The sequence below is a fragment of the Eumetopias jubatus genome, unplaced genomic scaffold, assembly GCF_037043125.1.
Source record: "Eumetopias jubatus isolate StellerSeaLion01/CBP00866 unplaced genomic scaffold, mEumJub1_p1.0 scaffold_4, whole genome shotgun sequence".
In the NCBI taxonomy this organism is placed as follows: Eukaryota; Metazoa; Chordata; class Mammalia; order Carnivora; family Otariidae; genus Eumetopias; species Eumetopias jubatus.
The window spans coordinates 75,996,980-76,021,112 of NW_028274810.1; the positions used below are offsets into that span (position 1 = coordinate 75,996,980).

At 41.5% G+C, this 24,133-nt stretch overlaps 1 protein-coding gene across 3 annotated transcripts in view; it reads right to left on the minus strand.

The window, feature by feature from the left end:
- Nucleotides 1–23,499, minus strand: part of ZMPSTE24 (zinc metallopeptidase STE24) — a 43,186-nt gene extending 19,687 nt beyond the window's left edge. For 2 of the 3 annotated variants that reach the window (XM_028123399.2, XM_028123397.2), the window contains exons 1-7: nt 23,235–23,499; nt 21,055–21,201; nt 12,988–13,074; nt 9,901–10,017; nt 9,159–9,311; nt 7,473–7,614; nt 1,356–1,540 (exon numbers count right to left, since the gene is read on the minus strand). In XM_028123399.2, coding sequence (XP_027979200.1) covers nt 1,356–1,540; nt 7,473–7,614; nt 9,159–9,311; nt 9,901–10,017; nt 12,988–13,074; nt 21,055–21,201; nt 23,235–23,357 — 954 coding nt within the window. In that variant the 5' untranslated portion in view covers nt 23,358–23,499. The remainder of the gene's footprint in view (nt 1–1,355; nt 1,541–7,472; nt 7,615–9,158; nt 9,312–9,900; nt 10,018–12,987; nt 13,075–21,054; nt 21,202–23,234) is intronic. The other variant, XM_028123398.2, reaches the window with a different exon arrangement.
- Between the last annotated feature and the right edge of the window lie 634 nt (nt 23,500–24,133).

The following is a 24,133-nucleotide window of genomic DNA, read 5'->3' on the forward strand; positions in this document are numbered from 1 at the left end:
GCTAGGCACTTTACTTGACTTTCTTTTTTAGGATCGAAATGGATGTTCGAAAGATAATAGTTATTTTCTGGTAGTTAGAATGCATAAAATGGAGTACAAGGTATTTCCCCTAGATTGCTTCATTTAATCCTCCCAACCCTAAAAGGCAGGCATCTTTAGCCCAGTGTTTCTCAACCAGGAATGATCTTGCCCCCGAATCCCTGACCCCCCACCCCAGGGCTATCTAGCAATGTCTGGAGATATTTTCGGTTGTGACAACTGTTGAGGGTAGGGGAGGTTGATACTGGCATGTAGCGGGGAAAGGCCAGGGATGCTGCTAAATGTCCTATGATGCACAAGATACCCTCCCACAACAAAAATTACCTGGCCCAAAATGGCAATAGTGCCAAGGTGAGAAACCCTGCTAGCATTATCTTTTAGTTAAGAAATCTATGATTTAGAGAACTTACTTGCCCAGAGTTACATAGATCCAAAATCATCTCTGGATGACACCAAAGCCAATAGCACATTCCCATATATATACAAATACTGGCAACTGTTTCTGATTAAATTTGTGTTGTTTCTTATCATTGTCCCTCCTCCCCCATTTAGTCTTGGTACTTGAGATCTTGCTAATCAGCCTCAGCCTCACCTCATCCAGGAAAGAACTCAGAAAAAGCTTCTGAGACTCAGGTCAGATTTAAGAAATGTCTTCTCTTGTGCTCCCACTGCGTCCAGGATACAAAGCTTCACTGTTACAATTATCATAATGTACTGGGCTTCGATGACTTTCTCCCCTTCAGACTATCAGCTCCTCGAGAGCAAAGTTTCCCTCTTTATTCTTGCACTTCTAGTGCGAGGCAAAGTATCTCAGAACAGAACACGTGTTCCATAAATATTTGTCAAACAAACAAAAGAAAACTGACTAACACTATATAGTGTACCCAAGGACACACAGCTACTAAATGACAGAACCAGGATTCAAATCCAAGTCTCTCCATTGCCAAAGTCTATCATTACTGTGTCTCAATGAGCTAAAAATCAGATGTTTATCTTCTCTTTATCCTGCCTGGTGGAATTCTTTGAACATAAACATATAGGGAATATATACAACATCCCTGTTTTAAAGATAGCTTATAATCATAAGAATTTTCCTATCTTATGCTTCTAATTTTCATGGGTACATTCTATAAAAGCTTGAGAGGTAGTTAGCATGTAATAACAGTGATAATCTCTCCCAAATACCAGAATTATAAAGGGGCCATGGGGTTCTTATTTGATACCACTCACTACATAGAAACTGATGTTATTTTGAGTTATCATAGGAACTGTTTATAAAAACTAAGCCAGGGTCTCTTAGGAAAAGAAGAACTCACTTTAACTTTAGCTTTTATTTCTTCACTGTCCCCTTCTCCATCTTTGCGGGGTTCCATGCCAGACTCTTCCAGGATGTCTTTGTTTAGTACAGAATACTCTTCTAGTAGGGTGTCAAACAAAACTATTCGCTTGTTCTTGAAGAAGCCATAAAAATAAGCATTGCTGTGGGAAGAGCGTTTAGATCCTAAGGAAAAGACAGTTCAAAGCATGGAAAATAATTAAAAAGTTTGGGCTCCTCTGGAGAGACTCCTAGAAATTGCATTAGTGGAAAGGACATTAACATTTTCAAACTGTTTAATATCTGAAGAAAACTGTTATCAATATAAATCACCACCTGCAGTGGAGAGTGTCTGCTTTCCTACAGTCCTGCCAACAAATACTTGAGCTCGTTGCAGCTTTACAGCAATAAATAAAGTCTAAATATCCAACGGTAGTGGAATGGTTAAATTATGGTAGAGCTGTGAAATGGAATTTTAACCAGCCAGAAAAAAAAGCAATACTTTTGAAGAGACTTAACAAGATAGGAAAAAGCTCACCAATATACTGTGAAGGATATAAAACTTCATATATATAAGGTTCCATTATTGTCATGAAAAAAAAGTACATGTAAATAGAAAAGCATAAAACAAGCCTATGAAGACATATTTCAAAATACTGAAGTGTTTACCACTGGCTTCTGGAACTATGGATTTTTGTTCCCTCCTTTATAAAATAAGTACACTTACTTCTATAATCAGGAAAAGTTAAAGCTATTTTTAAAGAAGACTGGAAAAAAAAAAAAACATACCTAACAGTATGTGGCTAACAGAAGCTGAACTATGGGTGATTTTTTATTTGTTTCTTTATATTTTTCTTTATTTTCTAAATGTTCTACACTGTGCAGGGACCTGTGTGGTTAAGAGCAGACTTTGGGTTCAAATCTTGGCTCTGCCATGTAGTAGTTGTGCAAATATAAGAAACTTCCTTAATTTCTTTAAGCTTAATTTCTTTAAGCTTTATTTACCTGTTTATGATGTGAGGCTAATCTCTACCTCATTGAGCTGGATTAAAGATTACATGAGAAATTCTAAGCAAATCAATGCATATACTGCCTGATCCGTAAACTACTACTATTACTTATATACATTTTTTAAAAGAAATGATAAAACATTTGTTTCTCTTGAGAATTTGAGATGTCTCACAGAAAATATGTATTCTGTATCTACTCATACTTCTAATATAAAGTATGGTTAGCAATAAATTTAGGATACAATATATTGTACATATATAGCAGTACGCTTGGCAGTACGCTTAGCATTTAGGAAGGCTTTGATAAATAGTAGCTTTTTATTTATTTTATTATTTTCTCATTTTTTGGTTTCGTTGCAGAGAAGAGCCAAACACGTGGTCCAATTTTGTCAGTGGTATAGGACCTCAGCATCTGGAAAGCTATGTATCATTCAGAGGTCTTACACTTCTCTCTCATTTCTGTCTTCTCTGATTCTAATTTTTAAATAAAAATATTTCTTAAAAGCTGCCTTAAGTTATTTATGGAAGTAGGCAGACTGTACGCTTATAAACAAAATAAAATTAATGTCTTAGTATCTCCCACTGGTCCAACTTTCTCAAAGTGTAGCCCAAGGAATACCTACACCAGAGTCGCCTAGGGGCGCTTGTTAAAAGTAGATACTAAAACACCTGGGAATGGAGCCCAAGAATCTGTCTTTTAACAAACTCTCCTGAAAACTCTTACAGTTACTAAAGCTTAGGGGTCCCTACCCTAGACCATAAGATTTTTGTATCACTGTGCTGGCATGTAATATATATTCAATTATGAGTGTTTACGGAATGGGTTGATGAGACCACTTGAGGTACAAAGGAATGTATGTGAGGATCTGAAAACCAATGGAAGGCACTGCCATCCGTGTCTTTATGTTTTATGCCGCCTTACCGTCAGCTCTCGGCAGCATTTGACACAGCTGACCACTCCCTCCTCCAAAGACTTTCTCCTGTCTCAAAAGAAATGACACTTTCTCCTGGCTTTCTTCCTACCTCAACAGACTCCTCCTCAGCCTCTGTTACTGGATCTTCTTCCCCTGCTGACTCCAGCCTGAGCCCCCTTGTCTTCTCTAAATGCCCCCATTCATGGCATTAAACACCATCTCTGTGCCAGATGCTTTCCTATCAATATTCTGGCCCTGCCCTCTCCCTAGACCTCCAGACTCGTATATCCAGCTGCCTATCTGCCATCTCTGCATCTCCACAAGGATGTTGATAATGCAGATTTGTTGTTTATATTCTTATGTGTGTATGTGTGTGTGGTCCCCCCCCCTTTCAGAGTTCAGGGACTTTCTCACCATGTAAGTGTTGTGGGAGACTGCTTCTGAGAAATCTAAAAGGCCAGATATTTGTGTCCCCAGCACTCCTGGCACCTAGCCCATGCCCTGGGGCTCAGTCAATCAGATACACCCACTGGGGACTCTGAAGATTTAGCTAATTATGCAAAGAAGCTGGGCAGTGAGGAATTAATGCCATGGGTGCTAGCGGTGGGATGTTAAGAGAGCAAACCACCGATTTCAACAGCAGGAGGCAACAGCAGGGTCCTCACCAGACCGGTTCTACAGCGAGATTCTGAGCTCCTCATCTCCCTGGGAACAGCCTATTTTCCAAGCTTGTAAACTTAACTTTCCTGGTGATTTGTGAGCTATCAAAGATTCTCTCAATAAGGAATTTTCCTGCTTCAATCAGCCACAGTTGGTTTGATTGCTCACTTGGAGCCAACCACTGTCTGAGGAACTCTAATCCAGTGTTCAATAGATACCGCAACACGTAACATCCAACAGAACTTAATTCCCCACAAACCTGCTCTTTGCTCAGCTTTCCCATCTCAGTAAACCACCATTTACCCAGCTGCTCAGGCCAAAAATCTAGGTCATTACCCTTAATGTCTCCCTTTCCTCAATTCCTTCACAGGTAACCTACGAGTAAATTTCATCAACTATACCCCTGAAACATATCCCCAGTGCATCTACTTCTCTGCGTAAATTACTTCTGTCCTAGTCTAAGCTGCCTGATCTCCGTCCTGACCACTGCCAGTCTCCAAACTGCTCACCTGCTGCTGCTCTTGCCCTCCCACTACAATCTCTTCTCCACAGAGCAACCCACAATATCTAAACACTACAAACCAGACCATGTCACTAAAACCTTCAATGGCTTTTCCCCCCAAACTCACAATAAAACCCAAGCTCTTATCCTGATTTACCGAGGCCTATGTGGTCTGACTCCTGCCTGTGTCTCACACTTCATGTCATAACACCTTCCTGCTGTGCTGCAGCCACACTGGACTTCTGTTTCTTGCAGACACAAAGCTCTAGAAGGGCTTCCCACATTCCCAGATCTCAACATGGATGGCTTCTTCCTTCAGGCGTCAACTCAGATTCACTCGCTCAGAGAGCTCTTGCCTGATGACCCAATCTAAAGTATCTACTCAGTCATCCTTGATCACATCACACTAGTTTCATTCTCTGCACAACACTTGCTATCTGATATGTTTTGGGAGAATGTTGGCTTTTCACTACAATATCCCTATCAACTTACAAATCCATAATGTATGTTGTTATTATTCGTAACAACACTTAATCATTCAAAATATTTCTGAGGATTGTTACCATTATTAACAAAAACTTATATTACTTATCAGTAAACTTCTGTTTAGCAAAGGTAAGTTGCCAAAGTCACACAGGTAATTTGTGATAAAACCGCGATTCAAACCCAAGCCTATTGACCTCACAGCCTGACCTCTGAAATGCTACCTTCCACCTCCTCAAATCTTTTTTCTTTTTTTTCAAGCAAGCTCTGGCCAGTTTTATTAAAGAAAAAATCTTGTATGACTCACTTTTCACCGGTTTGTCCTGGCATGCTTCCAATGATACCAAAATCACCTGGTCGATGAGAGCCAGTGTGCATACTCCACAGTACTTTCCACTTTCTAATACCCAATTCAATACTATTGCCACTGTAGTGATGGACACCAGTTATGGCCAACATGGCACAATACTCTATTTCAGATTTCCTCAAGGCTGGGGGTTGTTGGTGAGGATGATCAGTTTCACTTTGCCATGTCTGATCATTAACAGAGTCTGCTTGTACCCCAGCACATACTTTCCACTTTTCATATTGATTTGGAACCCAAAGTAGATCAACTCCAGTGGCTTTTTTGTCTTCTTTGCAGCCACTGTCTTCCTGCCTTAGGTGCGAGCCGGCCCCACAAGATGGTTGGGGAGTGAGGAAAAAAAAACGCTAAATCCTGATATTCCATAAAGTACCAGCTCATGTTATAATTCTCCATAAAGCCTTCCCTACTTCATCTAAAACCACATGGCACTGACAGTCTATATTACCTATCTTATCAATTACCTCTATTGTGATATCATTAGCTGTCATTTCATATTATCTGATTATCACTTAAGTGATAAGCAACTTAGGTTGCCCCATCAGTAAAAGTCCCTAAAAGATGGTCCTACTGTACTGATTCGTATACGTCTAGTTTACTAACTAAAAGAATAGCGCTCTCAGAGCCTAAAAAGTAGTGGGATTGTCATTCTACCATTTCCCCCATAGAAATGTCCCAACTGTGCCCTTAGCTGGGCTGTATAACCTCAGAAGCCACTAGATGTCTGAGATTTCTATACTCTTCTAGTTGCTGTTAATTCATTCTTTTCCATTGTGGCCATCTCTGTTTTCCTGGACCCCATAATTACTTCTCAGTTTCCACTCCTTCATCCAATACAGCTGTTTCTCACTGGTGATTTTTTTTTTTTTTTTTTTTTAGTTTAGAAGAGGGATGGGCAAAGTATGGTTTGCAGGCCAAATCTAATCTGCCACTTATTTTTATAAATAAAGTTTTACTAGAACATAGCCATGCTCATGGGGCGCCTGGTTGGTTAATGATTCGGCTCAGGTCATGATTCCAGGGCCCTGGGATGGAGCCCTGCATCGGGCTCCCTGCTCAGCAGGGAGCCTGCTTCTCCCTCTCCCTCTGCTGCTCCCCCTGCTTGTGCTCTCTTGCTCTGTCAAATAGATAAAAAATCTTAAAAAAAAACAAAACATAGCCATGCTCATTTGTTTATGTATTATCTGTGACTGCTTCTGTACTATAATGGCAGGATTGAACAGCTATGACAGAGACAGACCATGTGGCCCATAAAGCCTAAAATATTTACTGACTAGCCCTTTACAGAAAATGTTTGCCAAACCATGGTTTAGGGGAAGCAAAGCTGAATCCTGGAGGGGTGAAGGGATTCATCTAAGATCCCATAGCTGCTAAGTGGCAGAGGCAGAACCAGTCTCACACATTTATGAGGATTTTAATTTGTAGATTCCAAAAATCATGGTATCATACAACACTTATACTTTACATCTTTTTGGGCCTGAGACTTTAGTAGTTTTATGTAAACTAATACATAGCTTAACTCTCAAAAGCAATTATCAGGGGTGCCTGGGTGGCTCGGTCAGTTAAGCATCTGCCTTCGGCACAGGTGGTGATCTTGGGGTCCTGGGATCGAGTCCCACATCGGGCTCTCTGCTCTGCGGAGAGCCTGTTTCTCCCTCTCTCCCTGCTCTTCTCTCTCTCTGTCAAATAAATAAATAAAATCTTAAAAAAAAAAAAGCAATTATCAAAAAAGCAGAGAATACTGATCTGAAGTTTCCAAAGGTACTATACAGTTTTTGGTAATGTGCAAGTGAAATCACACTCCTCCAGAACACTGGAAGTTTTGTTGGATGAGACAAAGCCAGTAACACTGGTTTTATTTATGAGCCCCCAAACTAGTGCTAAATGGAACTTGACTATGCAAAAGTCCAACTCAATTACCTGAGGGAGCCAGGTAGGTAACAAAGGTACATAAATCAATCTAATACACATGATATAACAAGGAGTGAAGAAGGCCTTGGCCAAACAACACTGTAAAGCCAACCAAATACAGCTGCAGGTAAGAGCAGGCTTGGTATCAGGCTATTAGTTTCTATCCCTGGACTATGTCATCAATTCCTAGAAATCTTGAAAAGGCAAAATATAAAATCCTAAAAATCAAAACAAATCACTTGAATAAAACTTCCTTACCCCCAGGTAGCCTTACCTTCAACAACATACACCTTAGTCAAAGGAAAGTCAATACTCTTTGCCATTACTTCAATTTCCTGTTTAAGCTTTCCCTCAGGCAGAGGTGTGAATTTGTCAAATAAAGGGGCAATATAATCAGCATATATTGTGACAAGCACCTGAAAAATAAATGTCAGAACAACCTATGAATATGTTCTTAAAGAAAAACTGCTATATATATAGATTATATTAAAACAGCCTTGAGATCCAGCCTTGAGAACATGGATCTTTTCTTATTTGCTCTGGTATTCCCAGACCCAAATAATACCAGAGAGTAAGTGCTCAATATCTGTTAAATTAAATCAAAGTGAGTAGTCTCTATGTGGTAATAACTGAAAAGTCAAATGGTCCATTCAAAACTATCCTGGGAATTTCTGACACTTCATAAGCCCATCATAACTGAGAATTCTGCCTTTGAGAGTAATCATGAGAGACCTGCAGTCTTTGCTAGAAAAATAATTACTAGAGCTTGATTGTGTGCTGTTTTTTGGTTGGTCTGCTAAAATTAATTACCTGCAGTGCAAAACTATCCACTGTGTTTGGAATGGCACTTCCTTAAGCATTTTGGGAGCATTTCCTCTGTTCTCTTTCCTCTCACTTCATTTGCCATACACAGATGTGTGTAAATCCAACCAGCACCTGTTTTCAGAGTTTGATCCCACCAGTAGAAAGTAAAGCAGTGAACATGATGGTAATTCAGACTAAAGTAAACCTCATCATCAGAGGGGCTGAAAAGCTAACAGATGCTATTTTCTGGAGGCTGTGAACAGACGGTTTTCATTGTGTTGTAGTGTGTGTTGTGAAGTGGTTTAGAATATGGTAGAGAGAAGAAGCAAAGACGTGAGGAAGGGAAGGTGGGGGGTGAGAGGAAAAGGGAGGGAGAACAGAAGGAGGGAAGGAGAAAAACGAGAGAAGGAAAGGGAGAAGGAAGGGAAAAGGGAACAGAGAAGGGCTAAAGAAGGGAGGAAGGAGGAGGGGAAAGGCCGGGGAAGGAGGGCAGGACAAAATTGGGTACGTTTAGGCTTTCTTTTTCTTATCCCTCTTAAATCTAGTCTCTCTTCAAAACATCCACAATAGGCTGGGGCACCTGGGTGGCTCAGATGGTTAAGCATTTGCCTTTGGCTCAGGTCATGATCCCAGGGTCCTGGGATAAAGCCCCACGTCGGGCTCCCAGCTCAGCAGGGGAGCCTGCTTCTCCCTCTCCCTCTGCCTCTCCCCCTGCTTGTGCATTCTTTGTCTCTCTCTCTCTCAAATGAATAAATAAAATCTTTAATTAAATAAATAAATAATAAAGTCTATTAAAACATCCACAATATTTTCGGCACTGGAGCTCAGTAAAGAGTCATTAAATGATCAAACTTAGTCATCCATTCTAGTGACAACTCACAAATGCATAGTCCAAAACTCCCTGACAACTGGATCATTAACAAAACTAACAACCAGCTTCTAGGATTTGAGTCACCGTTAGGAGGAGAAAATCTATGGTCAGAGTCAGCTCTCTATTTCTATACCCAAAAGCAGAAACCAAGAGGGAAATTTATATGACCACTTATTTATATTTCATTTGCTTCTTAAGAACTGCTCACATGCTAATGAAGATTAAATCACAGTTATCTCACCAAGGAAATCTTATAAAAGAAACCAAAACAAAGATTTTACTCACCAGAGAAACAACTAATGTGAACAGCCAGGCATATATAAAAAAATAGTCACCCCCAATTTTGATAATGTAAAGTAGAAGTGAAGACACAGGCAATAAAATGCACTGAGTCACAATAAATTTCTTGACTGCATCTTTCATGAAGAATCCCAAAGTCTGAAAAAAGAAAAGATCATCACAAGAAACTGAAAAAATGCTTTTAAAATAACTAATAAATGAATACAGAAGGTACGTTATTAAAGCAATTTTAAAAGTTAAAAGGCAGTGAGTCTATATTATATGACAATAGGTAGCCTAATACAGTAAGTAAACGGCATTTTATAGTTCAAAATACACCATTTAAATGTTAGCAGAAAAACACTAGACTTTAGTACGAAGAGTTTACGGCAAGACTTTAAGCTATGATCTTTACCATATCTGCAGTTCCTTTTCCTTCAATTAATTCATGCTCTAAAATAGCAAATTATGGGGGACCCTAGGTGGCTCAGTTGGTTAAGCGTCGGACTCTTGATTTTGACTCAGGTCATAATCTCAGGATCATGGACTCTGCACTCAGTGCGGGGGTCTGCTTGGGATTCTCTCTCTCTCCCTCTTCCTCTCCCCCTTCCCCTGCTCTCTCAAATAAATAAATAAATCTTTAAAAAAATAAAGTAGCAAATTATGTTTCAATTATTACCAGCAGACGGGAAGAAAGCACAAAAAAGTCTTTATATTTAAAAGAGAACATGTGTATTCTCTAGTTTACCTGTTGATTGAAACCATGTTTTTCTTCTATCACAAAAGTATTATAAAGACTCCATGGCAAACCAGTCAATGCACTGAAAAGTGTAGCCAACAGGAGAAACACCAAAGACTGAGTGATCTAAACACAAGAAGAAAAAAATGGCAGTTTTTATAGTATAATATTAATTCGTTCTTCAAATGAATGATTAGTGAACGAATGAACAAGTAGTTGTTGAGCACTTATTACATCCCAAGCAATGTGCTTGATTCTATGGGTAATGCAAGGTCTGAAACATCTCTACCCTCTGAGTTTACTTGAGAGAAGAAGGCAATGAAACAGTATCTCTTTTATTACCCAGGCACTATGTTAAAGTTACCTGAAGCCATACAGACAAAGAAGGACTAAAAAATGAGAGACAACCACATACAGTGGTGAATTCAAGCAAGACTTACTAGGCTGAGGAGACTCGGGATGCCCCTCTGAACAAAGAGGTAAATGAATGGGACAGGAGAGACAAGGAAAGGAGGAGGAATGCCTTGCAATTTGCAAAAGCATGGGGCACCCTGTAAGGGGAAGATGACAAGATGACAGGCCTTGGGACAAGGGTGGGGCAAGGCAGAGAAATTTATCGCAGAGCATCAAAAAAGCTGGACTAGGGCAGGTGGGGTGGGGTGTCCTACAGTTTTCACAAGAAGCCAAAAACCATTGAAATTGCCCTCAAGAACTACTTTAAGTGCTGGACTAGGGCAGGTGGGGTGGGATGTCCTAAAGTTTTCACAAGAAGCCAAAAACCAAGAAATTGCCCTCAAGAACTACTTTAAGTGCCTTCACAACAGATCCTTACAAAATTCAAAAGCCAAGAACTGCCTCATTTCTCTTTCCAAACTTTTCTTGGATAGTGGAGGAAAAGGGCTACTTGGTATGAAGGGAGTTGGGGGAGGGAGAAAGGGTGATGAGGCCCTCTCACCACATGGTGTAAAATGGAATTCTTTTAAGGTAAATGTCAGTATACCACCCACCACCAAAACACCTTTGATTCGGTAACAAAGATGCAGCCAATATAAGTTTCTAAATGTAGGAAGAAGGGAGAGGGGATGAGAAAGGAAGATTTCTCTGGCTATAACATGCAGGGCAGTTTATTTCAGCACTGTTCCCAAACAGGAGATGGGAAAAAAATTAAAAAACAGATTCTAGGACCTTCCTTAAACCTACTGAATGAGAATCCCATCTTCCAAAAATGCAATCATATTGTACTCATTATGTGAATACTTGCTTTTCTCACATAATATCTCGTAAAAATTTTCCATATCAATATATAGCTATTTCTTCATTATTAATGGCTCTAGACTATTCCATTGTATAAGTGGACACCTAGGTTACTTCCATGATAGCAGTCATTCCAATGCTATATTGAACCCTTTATACATACATCCATGCATTCATTCTCCATGAATTCAAAAAAGTTAAATGTCTGGTATCAAACTTTTTGAAGGCACTGGTGACACAGCAGTGAAGAAAATATACAAGGTCTCTGTCCCCTTAGAGCTTAAAATTCTTGTCAGGGAGACAGATAAAAAGTAAATAAGGTAACTGCAGACAGTGGTAAGTGCCTTTATTTATTTTTTTTTTAAGATTTTTATTTATTTATTTGACAGAGACAGCAAGAGAGGGAACACAAGCAGGGGGAGTGGGAGAGGGAGAAGTAGGCCTCCCGCTGAGCAGGGAGCCCGATGTGGGGCTCGATCCCAGGACCCTAGGATCATGACCTGAGCTGAAGGCAGACACTTAATGACTGAGCCACCCAGGTGCCCCAAGAGTGGTAAGTGCCTTTAATACAGAAATACAGAAACACAGTGATGTGTGTCACTGAGGAGTGACAGCAGACTTGTTACTCTAGATGGAGTGGTCAGGGAGGGTCTCTCTGAGAAAGAGACATTTAAGATGAGAAATGCATAAGGAGTCAGTCATGATGTTTACATGAAACCACCTTAAATAATTTCTGAAACAATGGAGTGCCTGGTTGGTTCAGTCAGTAGAGCATCCGATTCTTGATCTTGGGGTTGTGAGTTCGAGCCCCACACGGCAGGCAGAGATTATTTTAAAAAAATAAAATCTTTACAAATTTCTGAAACAGGGCAGAGAATATGTAAGTAAACCACAACGCCACATAGAACAGACCAGGACAAGAGTCAATGAAGATACATTAATACCCCAGGAAGAAGAGGTCTTCAAAGAGTTTGGCTGCTTTCGAAAAAGGTATATAGAAATGGGACACGGGATGAGCTGAATTAAAACCCAAGGTACCTATACATGTAGAAGAGAGCCATCATTTCAAATAATCAGGAAAGAGGGAAGAGACTTGGCAATTTCCAAGAAAAAGTCAGGAGACAGTGTCCTAGCATCCATCACAGGTGGGGAGTCTCAGGCTTAAGGCTTTGCCCAGTAAATGGAGCTTCTGTAAGACTGGGTAGTCAACTCAAGTAGCTCCATGGAGATTCTAGAAGTTACACCCTCTGTCCTTGTTTGAAGTATCTGCTAAGCGCATATGGCAAAGAGTATCTGCTTAGTGGGTTCAACAAAATTCAGGCTTCCCCTTTCACTGCAAGGGGGTTGTCCCAGAGAAATAGCTACCTAACCAGAGACACCATTTCCCAGTTCCCTTACATCTGATACTAAAGGACTGGTTCACCAACAAAATGTGAATGCAAAGGACACTTCAGAGACAAGGGAGATAAGAAGGGGATGTACTTTCTCCACCCCCTCATTCCATCTGCCTATTGGATGCAGAGAACTCTGGGGCACTAAGGGGATGGCAGAGTCATAAGATGAAAAAAGACCAGGTCCCTAGCTTCCCACATAGAAGAATGTCACCTGCTGACCAAAAATACTCACACTAGGCTATTATGTTTTTGAAAAATAAACTATTGTGATAAGCCATTGGAATTCTGGAGTTTGCTACAACAACCAGCATTATCCTAACAAAGCATGTGTGGACAATGACTGTACAAATAGAGAAGCAAGCCTAAAAACAGAGTCAAAAAATTAACTTTCATATAAAGCTGGCCAAGCAAAAAGACTCTAAAAAATATATGCTAATGAATCACATACCTCATATTCTGGTCCAAAGCCAGCATAGCCACAGAACCGTCCAGAAAGTCTCCAGAGATAAGGAATTCCTCCAAAAAGAAGAATTAGCTATAAAACGAGACACACTTTGGTTACATTTGAACAGACTAAAAACTAACAGATGAGAGCATTTTATAAAGAAAATAAGGACGGGGCACCTCGGTGGCTCAGTCATTAAGAGGCTGCCTTTGGCTTGGGTCATGGTCCCGAGGTCCTGGGATCGAGCCCCACATCGGGCTCCCTGCTCCGCGGGAAGCCTGCTTCTCCCTCCCCCACTCCCCCTGCTTGTGTTCCCTCTCTCTCTGTGTCTCTCTCTGTCAAATAAATAAAATCTTAAAAAAAGAAAAGAAAAGAAGGACAAAATAATTATCTCTAAAGAAAAAAAGAAATCTATCTTATTTAGGATAAGTTATGCATTTAGATGAATACAAGCCAATTGAGATACTAAGTTTAGACCAGCAAAGATTTTTGCTGTACATTTTATTTTATTTTTTAAAAAGATTTATTTATTTGAGAGAGAGAAAGCAGAGGGAGAAAAAAAATCTCAAGCAGACTCCCCCCTGAGCACGGAGCCCGACCTCATGACCCTGAGGCTCATGACCTGAGCCAAAACCAAGAGTCGGATGCTCAACCAACTGCACCACTCAGGTGCCCCTTGACTATACATTTTATATGGATAAATTAGTATGGTATGTGAATTATATCTCTATAAAGCTGGAGGGAAAAAAAACAACTTGCCAAAAACCACAACAAAGGCTTTATGAATCAGGAAATAAGCTTAGAGAAAAAGTAAGCAATTTGTCCAGAATCCCACACCTGATAAGCAATATAAATGGAATGTGAACCAGGCTATGTGGCTTCCTAAGTGGCTTTTCCTTGAAAGGAAACAGCCCCTTTCAATCAGGACAAAGTATTAGTATCAGTATAGGTGGAGAGTCAGGTCCACTTACCAAACTGAGAGACAAAATGGGGTATCTGTGCTTTCCCCAGGTAATGAAAAGGTGAGTCCTGCAGTAGGAATCAGGGTTTCATAGGAGGAGGCCCCCTTTCCAGCACCACCCTTTGTCTTGGGCAGATAAAGTGAATAAAGATATTCACCAAATCACCATGACGTTCGAATGAGTGAGCTGGTCTTAAAATCTGAAAAGAATACATGCTTCTAAAACACAACTTCCCCCAAAAGATATTAAATTTATGGAACTCAAAAGGAATCAATTTATTTTTCCTTTCTGTGGAGCCTCAGGAACACAGTGATCAATCACACTCCTTGGTTAGAAGCACAGTTTTCTCATTGGTTCACACATGGTTCCTTGTGGTTTTGAGGAGTTTGGACACTATTAGGTATTTCATGGGTAGCCTTCCAATCTACTTTCCATTTTTGTATATGTATCCATAAATACTATAGTGATTTATATATGCTTTTTAAGATTACATGTAAATGACATCATATTGTACTTATCATTCTACAACTTACTTTTTACACTCTACAAATTTTTAGATCCATCCATGGTGATCCGTTAACTTTATTCGGTATATTATCAGCTTGTTCTTTCTCTACAGTGTTTATACCAAATTACACTCTCATCAGCAGTACCTCATGGTTCCTGTTCCCCATAATCTCAAGCATACTTGGTGCTATCCATCTTTTAGATGTTTTCCTGTATGCTGGCTTGGTTTAATGCCATGGATCTCAAATATGGTCTCTGTATAGCAGCAGCAGCATCACCTGGGAATGTGTTAGAAATGCAAATACTCAGGCTCCACCCCAGAGCCACTGAATCAGAAACTGAAAGTGGAGCCCAGCAGTCCCCAGGTAAAATGATGTACACCGAAGTCTGAAAATAATTGGTTTAATAAACTGCTGTCTTAAAGGCTTCCTTAACTCTACGTCCAGCTATTTCCATTCTTCTGCACCTAACTCAATCTTGGATATAAACCCTGTTTCCCCAAAAGACATGCTTTGGCACCACTGTATGGTATATGCTCCACTTGAACTAATTGACTTGAGATGGCACTTCTTTCAGCCTATTCTCAAAACTAATATATAATGCAAAATTAAGGATTTATAAATCTTCTGGTGAAAGGCTGAAACACCTATTATTAAAAGTCCAGCTTTTAAGTATGTATCAAGGGTAGCTTTAATATGAACTTTGAATGCATCTATGAATGCTTTTGGAAACTGCTGTTGCAAGCCTTATTTAGTATACTTTGGGGAATGAAATATAAAGCCCAGTAAACAGTAAAGTTTCTATTGATAATCTCACTGAGCATGCTGCTGGAGATGTCTTAGAACTAATGAACCCAACAAAAACAAGTCCAATACTTTTACATATACGATTTCACTAGAGTCTTGAAAATCAGGCACGGCATATAGTCATCTCTACTTTACAGAAGAAGCAACTGAAACTCAGAGAGGTTGAAGTCACTGCTATGTATTGAGCACTGTATTAACTGCTTCATTGACATGGTCTCGCTCACCTAGTCCTTGCCACAAATCACGTGAGACGTGGTTTAATATGTATTGACTTCTCATCTTTTTTTTTTAAAGATTTTATTTGACAGAGAGAGAGCACAAGCAGGGGGAGCAGCAGACGGAGAGGGAGAAGCAGGCTCCCTGCTGAGCAGGGAGCCCAATGCAGGGCTCAATCCCAGGACCCTGGGATAATGACTGGAGCCAAAAGCAGACGTTTAACAGACTGACCCAACCAGGCGCCCCTCGACTTCTCATCTTAAAGAGGAAAAAAATGAAGCTCAAAAAGGCTAAGGTGCTCACTCAGAAATGTGTAGAAATTAGAGAAACAACAATTTGAACTTTTCTACACTGCCCTCCTCGACTGCCCAGCCATTCCACTTCCTGACGGGTCTTCACTAACATCTGTGAGCTATGAGGAAAGTCTGTCTCAGAAAGGCTGGACATCTTCTCTGTGGGTTCTCTGTCACATTTGTGTGAACAGGGGCACCTATAATTAGTCAAAAAAGGCCTCCACTTATGTTCCCTCAGGTAGAAAAAAGGAGGCAAAAAAAAAAAAAAGTCTAACTTAATCTTTGCACTTGTTCTTTGTGACCAAAAGATAAAAACCTATTAATTCTAATCAAGATAAAATAGGAATTAATGACCTTGTTTTCAAACAGAACAGGATTTCAAAGTAACACAAAATGCTTCCTGTGATAAATATAGCTACTAATTCCCCAAGGATAAATGTAGCACATTTATGATGTGGTCCCTGGAGTTTTATTTATTTTTTTTAAAGATTTTATTTATTTATTTGAGAGAGAGAGAATGAGAGATAGAGAGCACAAGAGGGAAGAGGGTCAGAGGGAGAAGCAGACTCCCCGCCGAGCAGGGAGCCTGATGCGGGACCCGATCCCGGGACTCCAGGATCATGACCTGAGCCAAAAGCAGCCGCCCAACCAACTGAGCCACCCAGGCGCCCATGTCCCTGGAGTTTTAATGTTTCTTCAGGGCACCTGGGTGGCTCAGTCAGTTAAGGTCCAACTCTTGGTTTTGGCTCAGGTCATGATCTTAGGGTCCTGGGATCAAGCCCCACATTGGGATCCGGGTTCAGTGGGGAGTCTGCTTGAGGATTCTCTCCCTCTCTCTCTCTAAAATAAATAAATAAATTAAAAAAAAAAAAAAAAAAGATTGGTTTCTCCGGGGCGCCTGGGTGGCTCAGTTGTTAAGCATTTGCCTTCGGCTCAGGTCATGATCTCAGGGTCCTGGGATCGAGCCCTGCATCAGGCTCCCTGCTCCACAGGAAGCCTGCTTCTCCCTCTCCCACTCCCCCTGCTTGCATGTTGCCTCTCTCGCTGTGTCTCTGTCAAATAAATAAATAAAATCTTTAAAAAAAAAAAAAGAATGGTTTCTTCAATGTAATTTTAAAGACTCAGAAGAGCAGAGTTTGAAACCCAGTTCTACCACTTATTAATGTCATTGGCCATTAAATAGACTAGCCATTTAATTTCTCTAAGCCTTTGCTTTCTCGTCCATAAATCCAAGCACTCTTGTAAACATCAAACAAAATGATAAATATAAAAACAATATATGAAGTGAAAATCACTACTACCCATATGATGATGATGATGGTGACAAATTACTATCCCCAGCTTTAGCCCAGTACAAACCAGTACTGCTTCTGGTTAGAGCTACAGCACACTACGAAGCTCTCATTCTATATGTTCTCCCTGCCTCTGTCCTCTCCTAGAACAAACTAAGCATCCCCATGCTCACCAACCGTAACCACCAAGCTACTGCCCATCTTTCCGGGAACTGTTTACTAGTGATAACTAAGGAGATTGAAAATATTTTGCCTGTTTTTCTTATAATGGCCCTGTGCAGGGTAAGCCAAAGAATATCACAGAATCAAACATTAGTGAGGAAAGAGGATGGTGTCTAAATTCACCACCTCTACTTCCAACTCTCTGTAAAGGCTGATTTCCTGCTTGGACTCTAACAGAAGAAATGCTTCAGATAAATTAACCAAAGCCAAATATAATCCACAATAAAGCTACCTTTCCTGGCTTGGTTGGAAAGCATCAGGTTTCAATACTAATCTTCAGTGTCTCAGTAACTAAAATAGACTTGGACTAGTAAAAATATAATTAAAAAATCAATATTGGGGGAAAAAAATCAATACTGAAAAGACTAATTACTAGCAATTGCTATGTATGCCAAAAACCAAGGCAATTTTTTCAGATCATTTACTAATTTTTCTAAAACACGAAGATTTAACTTTTCTTCTTAACTCTTTGTTACTTTTTCATCATCCTGAGGAAATGGGAAAGTCTTCTAAGATTTGGTTCTAACCATACTAGTTCATAACTGTCAAGGAAAATTTTGTGACTAGCTAGACAATGTTTTTATTACTTAACAAAGCCATGAACAGCTGGTTTTTTCTCTTTAACTGATGAAACAGTTGTGGTAGCTGATCTCATTTACTTTCAATATGAATCTTCCTCTTAGTGATACTAGGAGATATAAGAGAGTTATGGAGGAAGGGTGATGATAATCATGATCATGATGATAAAAATAATAATAGCCAACACTTACAGAGCACTTACAATGATCAGGCACTGTTCTAATCATTTTACATATATTAACTCATTTAATCCTCTCAACAACACTATAAATGAGAAATTATTACCACACAATTTTTTTTTTTAAGATTTTATGTTTGTTTGTCAGAGAGAGAGAGAGAGCACAAGCAGGGGGAGTGGCAGGCAGAAGGAGAGGGAGAAGCAGACTCCCCGCCAAGCAAGGAGTCCTATGCAGGGCTCGATCCCAGGACCCTAGGATCATGACCTGAGCTGAAGGCAGGCGCTTAACCAACTGAGCCACCCAGGCACCCCATTGCCACACAATTTTAAGACGAGAAAACTGAGGCACAGCAGTGGTGACCTGCAGTTCAGAAAGAGATATATAATATATCTGTGGTATTAAAATTTCATGGAGGGGTGATTAAGAAAAAAATGTCTAGAGGTACCTGGCTGGCTCAGTTGGTAGAGCATGCAACACTCAATCTCAGGGTCGTGAGTTCAAGCCCCATGCTGGGCATGGAGCCTACTTAAAAAAAAAAAAAAAAAAAATCTAAAATTATACACGGCCAGGGGCCAGAGTCGATCATGAAAAAAAGACTGAGAACACTGCTCTACACTATAGAGCCTTTCTTCTTTTGGCATGGGGGTAAGACTGGGTTTGTTTTACTAAGTAAAAATGATTTGTCACCTGTTTCACTCAATAAATACAGATTATATGCTTATTTTATACCAGGCACTAGGTACCAAAAGATTACAAAACCTTAAAGTATCCTTTCTTTAAGGAACTCCCAGCCTGTCAACAGGATAATTCAATAGAATGTGATAAGTACTCTGATAGGAATAATGATAGGATAATACCTTATTCAATTCTGAGGGACAGGGGAAGTTTCAAACTATTTCTTAGAAGAGATGATGTCTCAGCTGGAACCTAATAGGAAGAGTGGGGATTAATCAGCTTCCAGTGAGAGTGGACTTGAAGAGGTGGGCACCACTAGAAGATACCAGTATGTGAAAAGACTTGAAGTCACAGGAAACCATGCTGGGTATGAGATGGACAAAAAAGAAGGGGAAAGAATTTGGGGGAAGGAATAAAAAGATGAAGCTGAAGTAAGCAATGGCCAGGTCAAAAAGGACCTCAAAGGGGCGCCTGGGTAGCTCAGTCGTTGGGCGTCTGCCTTCAGCTCAGGTCATGATGCCAGCATCCTGGGATCAAGCCCTGCATCGGGCTCCCTGCTCCACGGGAAGCCTGCTTCTCCCTCTCCCACTCCCCCTGCTTGTGTTCCCTCTCTCACTGTGTCTCTCTCTGTCAAATAAATAAATAAAATCTTAAAAAAAAAAAAAGGACCTCAAAAATCCATATGAAGAAATATGGGCTCCACCCTGAAGGAAACAGTGAGCCAGTGTTAGGTTTTATATAGGAGAATACCATGATCAGACCTGTGCTTCAGAATTCCTTTGGCTCCAATGTGGAAGACAGTCAGAGTTAAGATAGAGGCAGGAAGGGGGACCCTTCTCAGCAGGGAGTCAGCTTCTCCCTCTCCCTCTGCCCCTGCCCTGCCCCTACTCATGCTTGCGTGTGCATGCGTGCTCTCTCTCTCTCTCTCAAATAAATAAAAATCTTAAAAAAAAAAAAAAATAGAGGCAGGAAGGGAACGCCTGGGTGGCTCAGTCAGTTAAGTGTCTGTCTTTGGCTCAGGTCCTGATCCTGGGGTCCTGGGATGGAGCCCTGGGTCAGACTCCCTGCTCAGCAAGAAGTCTGTTTCTCCCTCTCCCTCTGCCACTCCCCCTGCTTGTGCTCATTCTCTCTCTCAAATAAATAAATAAAATTTTATTTTTTTTTATTTTTTTTTATGGATGGATTATACAAAATCTTTTTTTTTTTTTTTAAGATTTTATTTATTTATTTGACAGAGAGACAGCGAGAGCAGGAACACAAGCAGGGGAAGCGGGACAGGGAGAAGCAAGCTTCCCATGGAGCAGGGAGCCTGATGTGGGACTCGATCCCAGGACCCTGGGATCATGACCTGAGCCAAAGGCAGCCGCTTAATGACTGAGCCACCCAGGCACCCTCAAATAAATAAATAAAATTTTAAAAAAAGAAAGAAAGAAAATAAGAAAGAAAGAAAGAAACCATTCTGAGGGGTGCCTGATGGGCTCAGTTGGTGGAGCGAGTGACACTTGATCTTGGGGTGGTGAGTTTGAGCCCCATGTTGGGTGTAGAGATTACTTAAATAAATATTAAAAAAAAAGAGAGAGGGCGCCTGGGTGGCTCAGTTGGTTAAACGACTGCCTTCAGCTCAGGTCATGATCGTGGAGTCCCGGGATCGAGTCCCATATCGGGCTCCCTGCTCAGCAGGGAGTCTGCTTCTCCCTCTGACCCTCTTCTCTCTCGTGCTTTCTATCTCTCATTCTCTCTCTCTCTCAAATAAATAAATAAAATCTTAAAAAAAAAAAAAGAGAGAGACAGGAACAGGAGGAGGAACCGGTAGTTTAAAAAAAAGGGGGGGGCGCCTGGGTGGCTCAGTCGTTAAGCGTCTGCCTTCAGCTCAGGTCATGATCCCAGGGTCCTGGGATCCAGCCCCGCATCAGGCTCCCTGCTCAGCGGGAAGCCTGCTTCTCCCTCTCCCACTCCCCCTGCTTGTGTTCCCTCTCTCGCTGTATCTCTCTGTCAGATAAATAAATAAAATATTTTAAAAATTTTAAAAAAATAAAAAAACTTTAAAAAAAGAGGCAGGAAGACGAGGAGGGACTGCTATAAGAATAACTTAACAACGCAAGGTTGTTTTTCACACCTGACCTATGACAGTTATCATACACCACAGTTTTCAACTCCCAGACAGTTACGTTTCAGCCTCTTTTGCTCTACACCCATTACTATTGATGACAAAGGTTAAGAAAGCATTCTGGGATTTGTAGATATGGCACCCTCTTTTGTGTCACAAAAATACAAGATGAAAACAAACATTACAAAGTATTAAACAATTTGATAGTCTCTCCAAGAAGTAAATTACTCACAGTGCCTTCAATCTCTGAATAGAGTCCCGACCAGAAGCTGAAAGTACTTTTATCCAGCTGATACAGTCGGGATTTCTCAAAGGTTTCTGAATCCATGATCTGTCCTAACTCTGGTGGTACACGAGTTGTTGTTTTATATATCCGTCTCTGAAATATTTTGAAGAAAACACTTTGAGAGAGTCAAACCAACTCATTTTTTATTACAGTCGTCATTTATGATCAAACACTGAGTGGCTTATAGCATTTATTGTATAGCCTACTGAATTTGCTTTATTCATACATAATACTGCATTTAATCAAGTGCATTGATCACTAAAACAATTGATTCAGGAAAGTAAAAGCAGAACGAGAAGCTGCAGCTAGCTGACTAGGTAAAATTAAAATCAGGGGTATCGCACTTCAGTCTGCGTATGTAAACCAAAATGGTACATCACAAAGGGTACCACTCACTCCAAGTAAAACATACATCCTATATAATTTAGAAAACAAATTCATGGAAAGGAGAAGGAAGCAAATATGCTAGCCATAAGTATTAACAGATATTGTGACTAGTTATTAAACGTGGTCCTAGAAACCAAATTAAGGGAAATTTGAGGAATGACAAATAGAAACAGATCAGGTCTTCAAGAAAGACAAACTCTATCATCACATCAAATCCTAAACAGTAATTTCAGCCCATGGGACATAATACAGGGCACAAAAACTAAATATAATGGACAGCATCTCCTGCAATGGTTTTATGACACATGGCTTCTCTATATATTGTTGGGCACTTTACCAGACCCTCAATAAAAGCAGTACTTCAACGCATAAGAGAGTAAAGGAGACATTACTGAAAAGTAGTTACTGTAATTGGGCTTATCATTAAAGAGAGATGTTCAATACCTCATCCCCAATTTCGACAGTATATACTGTGTGTTTACTTTATGCAAAGGATCTTCTCTAGGCCCTCAAGGTTCTGTCCTCATGAAGTTAGCCAAACATATCCGTGTCAGAGAACCCAGTGCTATACACTTGGGCTAAGGGCACCTGGCGGGCTCAGTTGGTAGAGCATGTGACTCTTGATCCTGGGGTTCTGAGTTGGGCACAGAGATTACTTAAAAAAAGACAAACAAAATGACTCAAAAGATTATTTAAAAATAAGTAAAGATTCTGGACTAAAAGAAGAGATTAAGATACAACTCAGACATTGACGAAAAACTAAAAATTTCAATATATTCAAGCAGAATGTAATCTGAGAAGAAATTTGCAGAGGAAAATGGCTGTAATGCTCAAGAAAAAGAGTTCCAGCAGTTAAAAAGAGAAGGGCTCTCATAAATAACCATCATGGTTGACACAATTCTGTGACAACATAGAAGAGTGTAGGTAAAGCAAATCAGCAGTGAGAGATTGCAATAAAGGACACAAACTTAAAATCTCATTTCAAAGTTCAGATCTCTAACCCAGAGGGCTGTTCATTATGATCATCTCCAGAAATTTGTTATTAAGTAACTTTCACTTCCTGCTTCACAGTTCTAAATGCTTAAACAATAATAAAGACGTTTTTAACTAAAACAAGAAAATACTGCTCTTTGGGCAAAACGACATACTGTATCCTTATTTTTTTAGAAAAAAAAGTTCAGGAAGGACTGTGAAGTCTTTATATTTTCAGAAAAGGGTTTCCTAACCCCGGGGTTGCGCATGATTACACGAATGTCATGGGGAAGTTGTGATTCTAAAAATTTTGCCTCTTCTTTTGAGCCCTATGCGGGGCTCAATCCCAGGACCCCGGGATCAATACCCGAGCCGAAGGCAGACGCTTAACGACTGAGCCACCCAGGCGCCCCGACTGACATTTCTATGACAAAATTACTAAAAATTTGCCTGCCTGCCTTCCTTTTGAGGGGCCTGAGAAAGCTGTGGGCCAGAGCTCAAGTCTGACCAGGCGGCAGCCCTGCTTTCCGTTTCACCAGGCCCTAACCCGCCTGGGTCCCAGGATCACGTTGCGGAAAACCTCCCAGAGGCACGAGATACCCTCAAGGCCAAGCCCGCCATCGGGCCAAGTTAGGAGGCCTCGCAGGGACCCCCGGGGTCGAAGCGGGTGCTGGGGCCACAGCGATCATCCAGGGACCCGGGGTCGAGATCGACGCTGGCCTGGGCTGCCCAGGTGTCGGGGTCGGGCGGGCCCTGTCTAGGCTCACCTGCCGCTGTGCTAGGAAGGTCTCCCAAAGATACACTGTCCAGGAGAAGAGCAGCACAGCCCCGAAGATACGCTTCTCGGCTGGCATCTCCCACATCGCGTCCAGCGATGCCCACATCCCCATGGCCACCCGGTTCCGCCGGCTCCTTCAGCGTGCACCAGTGCCACACCGACACCAGTCCCCTCAGAGCGTCCCCGCAGTGCCACAGCGATATCCGTCCCTTCCGAGGGCCCCTACACCGACACCCGCCTCCATCCCACCCCCTCCGCGCAGCCCGCAGTGTTACACCAACACTCTTCCCCATGGCGACGCCCCCAGGACCTCCTACTTTCTGCCGGAAAAGGACCATCGCGCCTTCTCCACTTCCGGCCCGACGTGGGCCGAAGTTCTTACGCCGAGTTCCGGCCTCAGCCGGCCCCAGCTCGGTGGCGCGGTCCGATCACGCTGACCTGCGTGACACCAGCTTTCTTCCCCCTCCCTCCCCGCCACGCCCGGTTCCCGCCGAGGGTTCCGACCTCCCTCCTGGGTCAGGAAAGCTCTCGCTTTCTCCCGAGCGGCAGGCGCGTCTTTCGGTCCCAGGCTTGCGCTGGCTTTCCCGGCCAGGGCGAGCCCACTGGTAGTCCGGACCAAGCGGGGGCTGACGCAGACCGGGCCGCCGCTCCCGCCCTGAGGTGGCCGGGAAGCACGGCGGAGGGGCTGACTTCGACCCGTGTCCACGCCCGGGATACCTTAGGGCTAAAGGGATAGCTAGGAGCGAGACTTGGTATTAAAAGTGTAGTATTTTGGCCCGCATTGGGGTGTTCTGAGTGCAGGCCTGTTGGAGAGTGGGCGGTAGTGACGAGATGTTCGTTTGAAGACGTCGCCTCTGCCACCCCAAGTGAAGGTGGAGGTGGCATTTT